At 36.2% G+C, this 14,270-nt stretch overlaps 1 protein-coding gene across 3 annotated transcripts in view; it reads left to right on the top strand.

The window, feature by feature from the left end:
* The window catches only part of LOC148035976 (uncharacterized), a 43,969-nt gene extending 42,137 nt beyond the window's left edge, over window positions 1-1,832 (top strand). For 2 of the 3 annotated variants that reach the window (XM_087677967.1, XM_087677966.1), the window contains exon 6: window positions 1,491-1,832. In XM_087677967.1, the coding sequence (XP_087534093.1) occupies window positions 1,491-1,763 (273 nt within the window). In that variant the 3' untranslated portion in view covers window positions 1,764-1,832. The remainder of the gene's footprint in view (window positions 1-1,490) is intronic. The other variant, XM_087677969.1, reaches the window with a different exon arrangement.
* Window positions 1,833-14,270: the final 12,438 nt, after the last annotated feature.

Genomic DNA, 14,270 nt, shown 5'->3' with positions numbered 1-14,270 from the left:
TTTGATGTGTTTTGTATACATGGCCATGTCCATATTTTGAAAACTATTTTCAAAATATCCAGCATTTGGGTGTAATGCTCCATTGCAGTTCTATACTAACATCTTAAGTGTCTCATAGGCCGTGCACCGTCATTGTGGCCGACATTTGGTAATAATCACTTTGCCATCCCTTTACATTGTATTTTTGTTCCTTTCATGCCTCCAATATACTAGGCATGCTTGCTCTTCTATGTTCTAGCTAGGCAGGTGTCAAATCCTCATATCTTTTTCCCTTTTAGAGCCCCACATTTTGTAATGAAAGCTCTCTTCTTATCCAAACTCTTAAATTTCAACATGAGAATGCACACTCTCTTGTCCATTGGGTCTCCCATGCACCATGCATCTAGGACAATTGTTTCATCTACTCCCATTTGTCACTAAGAGCAATTGCATCTTCTTGAGGGATACCCTTCTTGGCCCATCCCACCACATGGATTTGAAGTGCCCAACTCTTTCGTCTCGCTTCTCTACACACACACACACACACACACAAAAGTAGATCTCATTTGATGGTGTCACCTCATGGCCTTAAAAAGAAAAAGAAATCAATTTTAACTATATTTATCTCTCATATTATTACAAAAATTAAAAGGTTAAATCGAGAAATAATGTTTCTAGAATAATGCCAATTGTGTGGAGGCTATGGTCCAATCGAGATCCAATAATAGTTGATCCTCTTTGTGGTATTATACAACACTATTTACATTGAAGAACCATCCAATAGTGCCTTTGGACTAGCTCTCGAACCAAGTGCCTGACAATATGCACTAGAGTTTTTTTGGTAGTAGATACTAGAACCTTTTACTTCAAGGTGTGACACAACTTTTGAACCAAATTACACCCCTTTCTCAGTTTTATAACCAAGATTCTGTGAATTTTAGGGTTCTAAACCTCCTTCAAAATTTTAGGCCTTTTCAAAAAAATATCTATTTATTTTGCATTAAACTTCATTTTTCCATAAAAGTTGGTGCCCACCAAGAGTAAGCATCAATTCCCAAAAACAAGTGTTATTATTATGTTTAGAAAGGGGACCACTTGATTGAGCTTCTATGCTTTCCTTAGTATATTGATGAAATATTTGTAAATTATCTGTATAAGAGCGGGGGGGGGGGGGGGGGGGGGGGGGGGGCGCAATATGTATGGGCATATGTGTGCATGCACGTGTGTGGATAACATCAAAGATTCCAATAAGTAAATGGTGTAATATGTTTTTAGGATGATAAGTTCTTATTATCGCAATCTATGGAATATCTAAATTGCGAGTACACAACTTTATTGGCCTACATACATTGTTAGCATCCCTTTCTAATGCTTCATGAGATGAAACATATGATGTTCCCTAACTCATTTCCATAGTTTGAAAATCATTGGAAGTTTTTAAACACTAAGATAAAGCACTTTGAAATTTTGCACAACTCAAATATAGTAAAGCCTTTGTTTTATGATTATAGTTTGGTGCAGAACACAATCAAGATGAGTTTAAAGGAATGTTGATTAATCAAAGCCCAACTTTCATAAGTTCTCTTTGGAAGGTATATGAAAGCTTGGAGAGATGCCTTGTAGAGGCACATAGCCAAATAGTACTTTTCCACACAATGAAAAGCAATGATGAAGGTGAAAATAAGAGTTTTGGAAAGCAAACTTTTGCAAAACAAGCTAATCTGCATGTAAACATAAGGCAAGCCAATCAAAGTACACAAAATGCTACAATTTTTTCAAAATGATCAAATGATTATTTGTATGGTTTTAAGAAATGCAAAAAAGGATCTCTCTCGTTCTCTCTATCTCTCATATTAATTAAAACAACCTCCTCCTTTAGAAAAGGCTTATCATAGCTTGATATTGATCTCAATTAGTTTTTTTAGTGCATAAGTTATATGAAGATTATAACACGTATGAACCCAAAGTATACAAGTAAAAAAGCGAGTCAACATAAAGGAGAACGTCCTTTTAGTGCATAAGTTGTGATGTTAGGTTGACTAAACAAGAATTTGACAAAAGTATTGAGAGTATGGTACTTTAGTCTTATGAAAAGTAGCATGGTTATCTCTATTAGAAAGCACAAAGCACAACAAAAACCCTAGAAATTGACATTATGGAGGTGAAAGTTGCTATGATGCTCTTTGGTATGCTCGCAAACATTGGTACAAGATGGCTTGCATTTGTAGATCGATGATGGGGTCTCAAATTTATGAGTATTCAACATGTAGGTGCTTTGTTTGTTATTTTCCAAAAGCTTCATTGTGTTCCTACTCTTTGACAATCTTCTATTATGTGGATACCCAAGAATAATAATCATGTAAGTATGTGTATTGACTATCATAAGTTAATAGCATGATGTATTGTGTTGGGCAAACTTTTGTTATAAAATCTTGTAGTTGTTGATTGAATTGTCGCTTTATAAAATCTAATGAGATGATTGAATTTTTTTGTGTGTGTCTATGTATTGTTCTTTTAATATTCTCATATTGTTGAACATCAATATTGCACATGCTTATAGTAATTTCTATTCATAGCAATTAGACACACGCACAACATACACATAAAGGGTTATGTAAGTATCATTACTTATATTGAAGGAAAGCTTATAGCCTTGATCATTTGCATTTGAAGTGTAGCATCCTACTACGTTTCTTTAGTTTTATAATAAAGAAAAGTTTATGCGTTGATTGTATGCATATGAAGTACTCAGGGATGTACCCCATGGTAAAGAGTAACATCATAAAAGAATTTCAAAAAGAGTTTAGGCATTGAGATTTCAATAGGAAATGACTACACCTTTAAATTACACAAAGGATTTTGAGTGCTAATTCTTGATTAGGAGATTTATATGCAGTTCATGTTGGAAGGCCATATGTCCTTTTGCACTTTTTTATCTCTCACGGATTTCATGTAACTATTTAGTCTATCAACTCTTAATTTAGAGAGATGGGATCCTAGACTTATAACTGCCTTGGAAATATGTTGAAATAGTATTGTCCATATGCCACTTAGCTATTTTGTGGACTTTACAATGGAACAAGAATTTTCGACCATGTTATAACAAAACTTTTCCCATTAATATTTTGTTTTCCAAGGCTAGAGAAGGGTATACGGTTGTGTTAAGCCTTTGAGATCCTACCACTAAGCGCAAATTTTTATTCACCTAGCCTTCTAATATATTGAATTGTCTTGGTACCACAAATCAATTTCTAGCTAAAAGGAGATAACCCAACCTATTAAATGCTTGTTTCCTTTTAAATTTGAGCCAAATTCACAACAAATAATAGATCCATCTCACTCATTTTCTTTCGTTCTTTCATTTCTTCATAAAGAGACCAATTTTCAAAACACGTGATTTGACATCTCAATAACTCTAATTAATGCTGCTAAAACTATGCAAGCTTCTCAACATCTTTGAACCTTTCATTTGCATCTCTCTCTTATTTCCCTTTTGTTGTCTCTCTTCTTTTGTATCTTTTTTCTTTTTCTCAAGCCCAAGTAGTCCTTTCTCTTTGTCCATCATTTCTTTCTTTTGGGTAATCACACATATCATTGGCAAGAGGGTTGAGTAGTAGTGAATTCCACTAGTAAGGTGTTGTTTAGGTTGCAGAGTTACTCTCTTTCTTACTTAGTGTGCATGATTTGAAATAAGATTTTCCTTTTTGACATTGAAAGAAGCTTTCATTTGATTTCCTCTTTTCTCTTTCTCATATTTGTAATGCTTTTCTCTCCCTCTTCCTTTGTGCAAGACACTTTACCATTTGATTTTCTAAAGCACTTATTCTTAAATTTTCTAGATGCCTTTTACAAGAACCTCTTCAAGCAAAGATTCATTCTTTCAACTTTGTATTTGTGATTGCATTATTGTAAAGAAGTCTTGAATCGAATTTTATTTTAGATTTATAGGTATTTTATTTCTTGCAACAAAGAGCCTATATTTTTATGGAGAAACAAATCTTGGAGACATGGACAAAGCTTTGACAAAGTAGATATATATACAATTAGTTATTGGTGAAGGAAGAGTATCCAACATGGAGAGAAAGGAAACATAAGATACTTATAGATCAAGTTGAGACTGAGATGTTCAAGTATGAAGGTAAGAAACATGCTCATCTTTGGATTAATGGAGGATTACATCCAATAGACTTACAAATATGTGAGCCACTTGGGTCTCATATAGTTCATGATGTAACTAGATTTAGTGCTAATGTAAATAGTGGCTTATTAGGATATTGCAATCACTTCTATCTTGAGTAAGAATATAAACTCACAAGATTAGGTAGCTGATTTGATATAGCCATCATGTCTAGGAATAGAAATATAGATTGGAAGAAAGTAAATTAACAAAGCTACAGAGCAAGTTGGAACCATTGAAGTTTCAAGAGAGAATTTGAAGGACTGTAAGTGACAAAATGATCTTCTTAGTGGGGAGTTTAAGAAATCTCTATTGAAATAGATTACAATAAAGAAAATTAAAAGGCCTTGAAAACTTCACATTAAGAGGATCTAACTTCAAACAAAGAATAAAAGAATGCATTAAGTATCTAGGAATAGTAGGTAAAATGAACTTGAAGGTATGCATTGTAAGAAGAAAATGGCATGCCAAAATAGAAGACACATCCTTGATTTATACTAAAGGATCCAAGTTCAAGCTCATTGAAAGATGATGTGTTAAAGAATATAAGACTCCTTATAATAGAAGCTATCTTGATCAAGTTGTTGAAACATGTAACTGTCAGAGATAACTAGAGAAAGAGAAAGAGGAGAGAGAAGACTGTAGAAGAGAGAGAGACTACAAGAAGAGAGAGAAAGAGAGTGACAAGGAGAGAGAAATACTAGAATTGAGTGAGAAAGATATGAATGAGAGAGAAGCCATAGAAGTTGTGAGCAAGATGGGAGAGGACAGTAATTGTATTAATGTGTCAAAAGATATGAAAAATTACATGTCTAGAGAAAGAGAAAGAGGAGAGAGAAGACTGTAGAAGACAGAAAGACTCCAGGAAGAGAGAGAGTAATGAGGAGAGAGAAAGACTAGAATTTGAGTGAGAAAGACAAGAAAGAGAGAGAAGCCATAGAAGTTGTGAGCAAGATGGGAGAGAAGGACAGTAATTGTATTAATGTGCCAAAAGATATGAAAAATTACATGTCCTCTTCTTTTATACCAATGTTAATGTGACATGACATAACATCAATATTATTTTTACACTAAATCCTTATTCACATCTTCTTACAGTCCATCTCTTCCCAAAAGTTTTTGCCCTAAAAAACAAACTTAAAAGACTAGAAAAGGATGGATAGAATAGAGTGCCACTCTGTTTTTACAGCTTTACAAATGAAAAAATGAATGAAAAATGATTAACATATAGACTAGAATTGAAGAATAAGAGTAGGTCTCAGCTATATACATGATCTGGAATACTTCAAAAGTATATGGAGCTGTAAAATCTTCAAAAGATAATGTCAAAATGAAGTAGATAGCTTGCTATGTAAACGGACCTTGCTAGACCAAATCTGTAATAACTTCTAGTGAAAGTGTCCAAATGAGACGTCCAAATGAGGCGTGCCATATATCAAAATGTAGCTCTTGAAGAGTACTTTAAGCTCATGTAGATAGCTTAATTTGAAAAATTAAGCACAATAAAAACTGTTCTAAAATAGTGTGTTGTCTTGATCCTGTCTGCACCAAAACTAGCTCCATAATCAATAGGCTTCAGCCACTAATGTATTCCTTAAGAAAGGAAACTCATCCAATATAGAATCATACCTCCAAGAAGCTTCCTCAGGTGGTAAACCTCTCCATTTGATCAAATATTCCATGATAGAATGAGATCGAAGCTTCTTCTCACGCTGACCTATAACAGCCTCTGGGATGTATTGAATAAGACCTTCTTCATCAATAGGTGGCAGCTCATCAATTATATTCACTGGATTACCATAGAGAGGCTTGAGCTGACTAACATGAAAGACATTGTGAATCTTTGTGGAAGAAGAGAGCTCTAATCTGTATGCCAAGTCTTCAATGCACTTTAGGATCCGATAGGGGAAATAAAACATATGAGCAAGCTTACTACTAGATCCATCTTTTAATGTAGAGTACCTATACTTGGGCACCTTCAGTAAGACCAACTCTCCTTCTTGGAACTCTAAAGGCCGCCTCTTTTCATCAGCATGCATCTTCATTTGGTCTTGAGCTTTCCTAAGATTCATCTTACATTGCTGAAGAAGGGTTTGCATCCTTTCTAACTCTTCCTTCTCATGAGGGTTGATTCTTTAATTAAAGATGACTGTGGGTAAGGGCACCTTGTAGCCATACAGAGTCTCAAAGGGTGAAACTCCAATACTAGCATGGGTAGAGTTGTTGTAAGCAAACTCAGCCAAGTGTAACCAAGAATCCCATGAAGTTTGGACATCATAGTAGAAATGGCAAAGATAAGTCTCCAACTATTTATTAACTCTTTCTGTCTATCCATCAGTTTGTGAGTGATAGGCTGTAGATGGAGCCAATTTAGTACCCATAGATGTAAATACTGCTTGCCAAAAGTTACTCATAAAATTTGGATCTCTATCATGAACAATCACCTGCAGTAATCCATGTAGTCTAAAAATCTGCTCCATAAATTGACTGGCCACTTGAGAGGTAGTAAACTAGATCTTGGTTGGAATAAAATGGGCTGTCTTGGTGAGTCTATCTACCATTACATATATACTATTCCATCCCTTCTTGGTAGTAGGCAAGCCAATAATGAAATCCATAGTAATGTAAGTTTATTTACCTGTAGGAATAGGTAACGGTTATAACAAACCTCTTGGCTTATGGGTGCTGTCCTTATTTTGCTGACAAGGCATACACTTCATGAAAAAGTCCTTGACATCTTTCCACAGTCCTTTCCAATAGAAGCTTTTATTGATCCTCTCATAGGTCTTGAAAATTCCTAAATATCTAGCTAAAGGCGAAGAATGTAGTTCCTCCATAACTTTCCGTGTAAAAGAAGAGGTAGAAGGAATGACAATCTTGCCTTTCAACCAAATAAGGCCATTTTTGAATTGATAACGTGAGTTTTCTTCCATAAGACCTTGTTGTAGTTTTTGAAAAATATGGTTGAATTCTTCATCCAAAAGATAAGCCTCCTGTAGTTCTTCAATTCAATTATTATGCAATTCAATCATAGCTGAAACTTTGCAAGCCCACATATAAGAAAGAGAACCACCCACTATATTGTCTTTGCCCCTCGTATGAGTGATGTCAAAATTATAATTCTGTAGTGTAGCTACCCATCGACGCTGCTTAGGAGTAAGATTGGACTGAGTAAGGAAATACTTAAGAATGTTGTGATCACTCTGGACTCTGAATCGGCTGCCATACAAGTAATGGTGCCATTTCTTAATTGCATGCAAGATAGCCAACATCTCCTGGTCATAAACATTCATGGCCATTTCTTTATCTGTAAGCTTACGGCTCTCAAAGCAACCACTCCATGCTCTTGTAACAAAACAACCCTAATGCCACGGCCACTAGTATCACACTGTATGGTAAATTGTTTGGAGAAGTCCAGGCATACTAAGATAGGAGCAAAGGTAAGGAGTCCCTTTAACTGGTTGAAGCTACTATCATCAAAAGCATTCCAAAAGAAAGCCTCCTTCTTCAACTTGTCAGTTAAAGGAGCTGCGATAGCCGTATAATGCTTGATGAATCGATGATAGAATGAAAATAGACCAAGGAATCTTCTAAGAGAGGAAGTAGTAGTAGGTGTTGACCAATCTTTTATACATTGCACCTTCTTGGGATCAGCCTATATCCCTTTTTCACTGACAATATGTCCCAAGTATTCCACTTCAATCTGCATAAAAGAATATTTATTCTCCTTAGCAAAAAGCCTGTGATGTCTCAATACATCAAAAACCCTCCTCATTTGTGCTAAGTGATCTTGTAAAGTCTTATTGTACATCAAAATGTCATCAAAGAACACCAAGACAAACTGAAAGAGGAAAGGCTGCAAAATCTTATTCATCAAGCTCTAGAAGGTAGCTGGAGCATTTGTAAGCCCAAATGGCATCACTAAGAAATGATAGAGCCCTCCATCAGTCCTGAAAGCAGTCTTGACTTCATCACCATCTCGCATGAGAATCTGATGATACCTTGACCTCAAATCAATCTTCGTAAAGAATTGAGCCCCCTTGAGCTCATCAAGTAAATCATCAATCTTGGGTATCGGATATCGTTTCTTCACTGTGATCTTATTAAGATTCCTGTAGTCAATGCGCATTCTGAAAGATCCATCTTTCTTTTTTACTAACAGAACTAGAGATGCATAAGGTGAAGAACTTGGTTCAATGAATCCCATCTCAAGAAGTTCCTTGATTTGCTTGGCTACTTCCTCTGGTTCACACTTAGATAATCTGTAAGGTGGCTTATTGATTGTCTTTGAGTTGGGCTCCAAATCAATAGAGTGATCTACTACTCTCTTGGGAGGCAATGAAGTAGGCACCTTAAACAAATCCCTATACTCCTCAAGAAGACCTGTCAAGACTGGATGGTTTGTTGAATTATTGGGTTGATCTTGCATCTCTTTATTCAAATGCAAAACAAATATTTGTGAGCGCCTCTTGTACTCCCTTTTGATTTGTTGAATGGTAATAAGCTAAAAATCTAATTTACTAGGAGTTCCCTCTAAATGGATGAGCTTTCCATTGAAGATAAACTCCATATACAACTATGAGAAATCCATAGTGATCTTGCTTAATGTCATCAACCAATCACAACCAAGTATAATGTCTATAGACCCCATTTCCAATGTAATCAGGTTTACTTTTGCTTCAAAATTTTTAGCTAGTTGTAAAAAAACCTGTGGGTATATCTATGTGTTGATTTCTCCTTCACCATTGGCCACTTGAACTCTAATGGGATGCTGTAAATCTGTGGGAATACAATTCATCTTGTACATGATGGACTTATTCACAAAACTATGGGTACTGCCACTATCTATCAGAATGAACACAGCCTTTCCATGACTGTTACCCTTCATACAAAGTGTATTAGGGCTCTCAGAACCTGTCCAAGCATCCATGGAAATAAAACAACTAGTGGCAGCAAGTGGCTCATTACAAGTCCCACCTAGATCAAAAGGAACACTTCCACCTGGATCAAAAGGAAAAGAGTCGGCTGGATCATAGAAATACTCTTGTCCAACTTCTTCCTCAAGATCTTTATTTTCAGCATTGAGTGCAATTGCATTAGCTTCATCCATCTCATTTTCAAGATTCTCAAAGACTAACATACTCTGAAGCTTGGGTTTGATATTTTTATGCACACACTTTGAGGCATGATCAGGTGTATACTTTTCCCTGCACTTGAAACATAAGCATTTCGCATTTCTTTCTTTGTAAAGATCCATAGGAATAGATCTAGGATTCATGTTGGCTGAAATGGATTTAGGCTTGTTGTCCCCTTGTTTGAAGTCAACTCTAGGACTGTTTGTTGTCCTGAAATTACTTTGAGGTCTAGAAGCATTGAATGGTTGATAAGTTGGCACCCTTAAGCTTCCACATGATTGCTGCCATAAGTGTTACCAACTTGCCCCTGTTTAAAAACAGTCCTTGGCTGTCCAAAACCAAGTTGAAATGAAGATTCTCTTCTATATTTCCTTCCATAGTGCTCTGCAAGCCCAATAGCCTTAAAGAGAGAAGTAGGGTTTTGTGCCATGACATCAGCTGATAAAGATGGCTCTAAACCATACACGTACTTGTGGAGCTTAGCCTCATCACTGATACTTTCTACATACATGGTTAGGTTGAGAAATTGGTTAGTGTACTCTCTTACACTTAGGACTCCTTGTTCCAAACCATACCATCTCCGTGTCAATTTCTCTTTTTCAAGAAGGGAGACAAATACTTCAGCCATAAGTGCCTTGAAAGCTTCCCAATTCTCTGCAAGTATGTTTTCTCTTTTTATATACCTCCACCAAGTATGGGCAAATCCCTCCAAATGCAAAGAAGCAAAATGAATCTTCATGTCATCAGTTTTGGGGAATATGTCAAAGTAAGATTCCATCTTAGAGGTCCACTCCTCTGAATCAGATGGTGAAGATGACTGACCATTAAACTTGGCTAAAATGATATTGTCCTTCAGCTCTCTTTCATGGAATGGTTGCTGTCCCAAAATAGGCTGATCATGAGTACCATGCATTGAACCCCCAAATTGAGATGAAAATCTCCCAATAGGTGGTTGAGAATCACTATGCAATCTTCCTGTTGATAGAGGACCCCTAGAAAGTTGAGTATTTAGCCCAAAAGCTTGAGTTGGCTCCATTCAAACTGCCCAAATGGATGCCTTTGTGAAGTCTCACCTATTTCATATTGGATATTTGGAAAGCCTCTTCGTCTAATAATTCCATGACCATGACCATTTTGGTTAGATGGCTGAAGTGGGATTGAAGGCTCACTGTTTGAATAGGCTTTCTCCTTGGCTTCTTTAGATCCCATTTGCATCTGCATCCATTGGGAGAATTGAGCCATAATTTGAGAATTAGATTCCACCAACTTGTCAATAGAAGCCTTTGTTTGATTTGTTGAATCTACCAACTTCTCAATGGAAGACTTCGTTTGATCAGTAGACAAAACCATTTGCTCCACTCTTGATAATAGGGCCTCATGATGTTCTTTATGCCTTCGTTCATGTACGCATAAGGTATCATTGAGTATATTGATTTCCCCTTGTTTTTGAGGATCTTCAAGGCTCTCTCGAGGTACATTATCCAACATGGAATCTTTGATTTGCTAAGCATAATCATCCTGGACCTTATTGTTACCCTTATACCCTGCCATAATAGTGCAGTCCTGCAGTACCCCCTGTCAGAAAAATGGCTATAACTTTTGCTAGGGAACTCCGATTTTAAATTTTTTTAGTTCAAATCAAATCCAAGAATTCCCTCTTCAAGATGAGCTATAGCATGCTATAATAGATTTAGGATATAAAATTCTACAACTCAATCTCTGAGTCTGAACTGTCTAGGTCTACACCCTGTTTTGACCCTGTAAGGTAAAATACTAACCCCAAATGATTACCAAACCCTGTAGAAGTCTGAGTAGGACTTATGGGTACCCTGTAGTACCTGCACTTCTACTTCAGTAATGAAGGGTGTACTTGTAACAACTTGTAAATGCCCTGTAGTGCCCTATAAAATCCCTGTTTTACCCTCTTTTGATCCCGAAGATACTTGAGCCTTTGGAAACTCTTCAATCTTCAATTCTCCACTCGCTATACCTATGTGAGGGATAAAATGGCATGACAAGCTCCCTACGTGAGCTCCAAATCACCAAGAGGTGGGCAAAGTTCCCCCCGGGACGGTTGGTTGCACCCTTTCGGGATCTTTGATAGTGAGGGAGGGTCACCTCTCTTTTGTCTCACTATCTCCCCCGGTATCCACCTTTTTCCTCGGTGGGTATATCAATATGGCAATGGCATTCTATTCTAATCAACCAGTATGAAATGCATTGCTAAAATATTCATTCAGCCCCTTTCATGAGATGCAATTGAATGAAATCTAGAAAATTTGGATAAGGAAAGGGTCTTACAAATGCAATTCAATGACTCACTGATTGCTTTAGTACTTACCCTTTTACAATTATGATATCTATGATGAGATTATGATTGAATCAATATTGAAATTCAATGGAATAGGCTGAGATTAATGGAAAATAACACTAATATCTGATCTATTGATCAATTCAGAGAATTAATTGATCAATAATCTCTCATCAACAAGTGGAAAAGCATTAGCAAGTGGATTATTGAGAGATTTTAGAGATTAAGAGAGAGAAATACCTTGATTAAGCTTGAAGGATAAATGTTAGTACCAATCCCATTGATGGAAGAATTCTTCAAAATCCACCATGAATCCACCATGAAGTTTGAAATATCCACTAAATTAGTCCCTATGAGCTCCAAAGTGCTCAAATCCATGAAGAATTAATGCCCCGGGCTTGCTTGAACACTTGAATACCAAATATTCAAGCCTCTTGAAGAAAAGCCCCAAAATAAACATTCAATATGAGCTCCAATGTCCTCCATGGGCTGAAATCTTTGCAATTTGTTGAAGAATCCTCGCTCACATGATGCCACGGGCTGAATTGATGAGTAATCCTCAAGAAATTGTCAAGAAATGAAAGCTTGGATCGAAGCTTTCATGGCTGCCCATGGATTGTTCATGTAGGGTTTCAAGAGAGAAAAAGGATGACACCTCAACAAGTTTTCCTAGGCTGAAAATCAGCACAAAATGCGCCAGCAGTCTATTGTCCATGTGGCATTAATCTCCAGCAACAATGGTAATCATTGTGACTTCTGAACGGGAATCCAAAAAGAACCATGGTTGATACTCTTGATGCCTGAGAAGAAAGATCTTGAAGGAATTCCACCATGAAAGCTGAAGAAACTTGCAGGAAGCTCCAAGAAAAGGAAAAGAGAACCCTCTCTTTTCAAAGTAACCACACTTTAACCCCAAACAAAGCCCAGTTAACTCTCCTTTACCCTAGCTACCTCCAGTTTTGCATGGAATTTGATGACGACCTACCACTTTAGCCATCCTCCGCCATATCTGACCTTGGAGATCTCCAGATGTAGTCTCTTACTAACTGCAGATGGTCTGCAACACTCCATTAGTCACTGTCTTGTACAATACTTGTCTAAAATTGATTTTGATGGAAGAAAATAGGACTGAAAATAGAAGGAAAAATGGATCAAAGACCAATGCTCTGATACCACTTGTCAGAGAGAGAACTAGAGAAAGAGAAAGAGGAGAGAGAATACTGTAGAAGAGAGAAAGACTGCAGGAAGAGAGAGAAAGAGAGTGACGAGGAGAGAGAAAGACTAGAATTGGAGTGAGAAAGATAGGAAAGAGAGAGAGAAGCCATAGAAGATGTGAGCAAGATGGGAGAGAATGACAATAATTATATTAATGTATCAAAAGATATGAAAAATTACATGTCCTCTCCTTTTATACCAATGTCAATGTGACATGGCATAACATCAATATTATTTTTACACTAAATCCTTATTCCCAGCTAACAATGCTTCAATTTTAGTGGGAAAGGCTATCAAGCAATCCCCAAAATTTTAGTAACTAATCTTAACCAACATGATGTATGTTTTTGCTCTTCCAAGACCATACATTGATGCAAAAGAGAGACGTCGATAAGACCTATCAGTAGAAGCGAAGCTATTAGTGACTACGAGTACATCAATATATGCCATTGAGGGGGAAAAATTGAGATGATACAAAGACATTTCAATACATTGAGTATACCAATACCTTGATGAATTTGAGAAAAGTACAAATGGGAATGATGCATGCCTATCATATGACTCTAGAAAATCATAAAAAGCTCATTTTTATGATAAAGCTAGATGAGACACAAATATTAAGATACCCAAAAAGAAGTATATAAACATTGAATTCATTAACATAGCACTGTAATATGCAATGGTTTTACCCATGGAAGATGGGGGCTCCACACGTTCATCTGAAAATGATTTATACTAGGTAGGTGAGATATGAGTGGCTAATGAGAGATATGTTTTTGAATTGGATCTTTTCTCACACAAATATCCCAAGTATTATTGACCGATTTAAAAAACATTAAAGGTTCCTTGCACTAAAGGCTATTGGTCTTCCTATTTTAGAAAGTTCTTTTCTATTTCAAGCAGTGTTGCTTCTCTATGTCAAAAAGCACTTGTCTATTTCAATAAGCATTTGTCTATTTTAGGAAGCATTTGTTTATTTTAGAAATGCTTGCATGTTTTAGAAAGATTTTTTCTATTTGAGAAATCCTTTCTCTATTTCACAAAGCACTTCTTTATATTAGAAAGCACTTTTTCATTTCAAAAAGCACTTGTTTATTTCCCAAAGTACTTATCTATTTATGAAAGCACTTTCACATTTAAGAAAAAAACTTTCACATTTTAGAAGGCACTTGTCACATCTTTTTAATCTTCAACATTTTCTCACTTTGATACTTACTTTTTCAATTTCTAATCTAATTTTTAGTATATTTATAGTAAGCTCAATCATAATGATAGCTTTCTCTTGGAAAAATCTAATAGAAAACACTTGTTATTTTCCAGAAAACATGGATTAAATATCTTCAGGATGACTTGAGGGCTTGAAGGTATACAAAGTATACTTTGTACAATAATTGAAAGACAAGCATACTTGTTGTTGCATCGCTCACTTCAAATGATGTTTTCGAGGGATGCT

This window comes from Lygodium microphyllum, chromosome 5 (assembly GCF_053477565.2).
Source record: "Lygodium microphyllum isolate KBCC chromosome 5, Lygodium_microphyllum_v1.1.10, whole genome shotgun sequence".
Classification (NCBI taxonomy): domain Eukaryota; kingdom Viridiplantae; phylum Streptophyta; class Polypodiopsida; order Schizaeales; family Lygodiaceae; genus Lygodium; species Lygodium microphyllum.
This window is presented reverse-complemented; position numbering and strand designations above follow the sequence as displayed.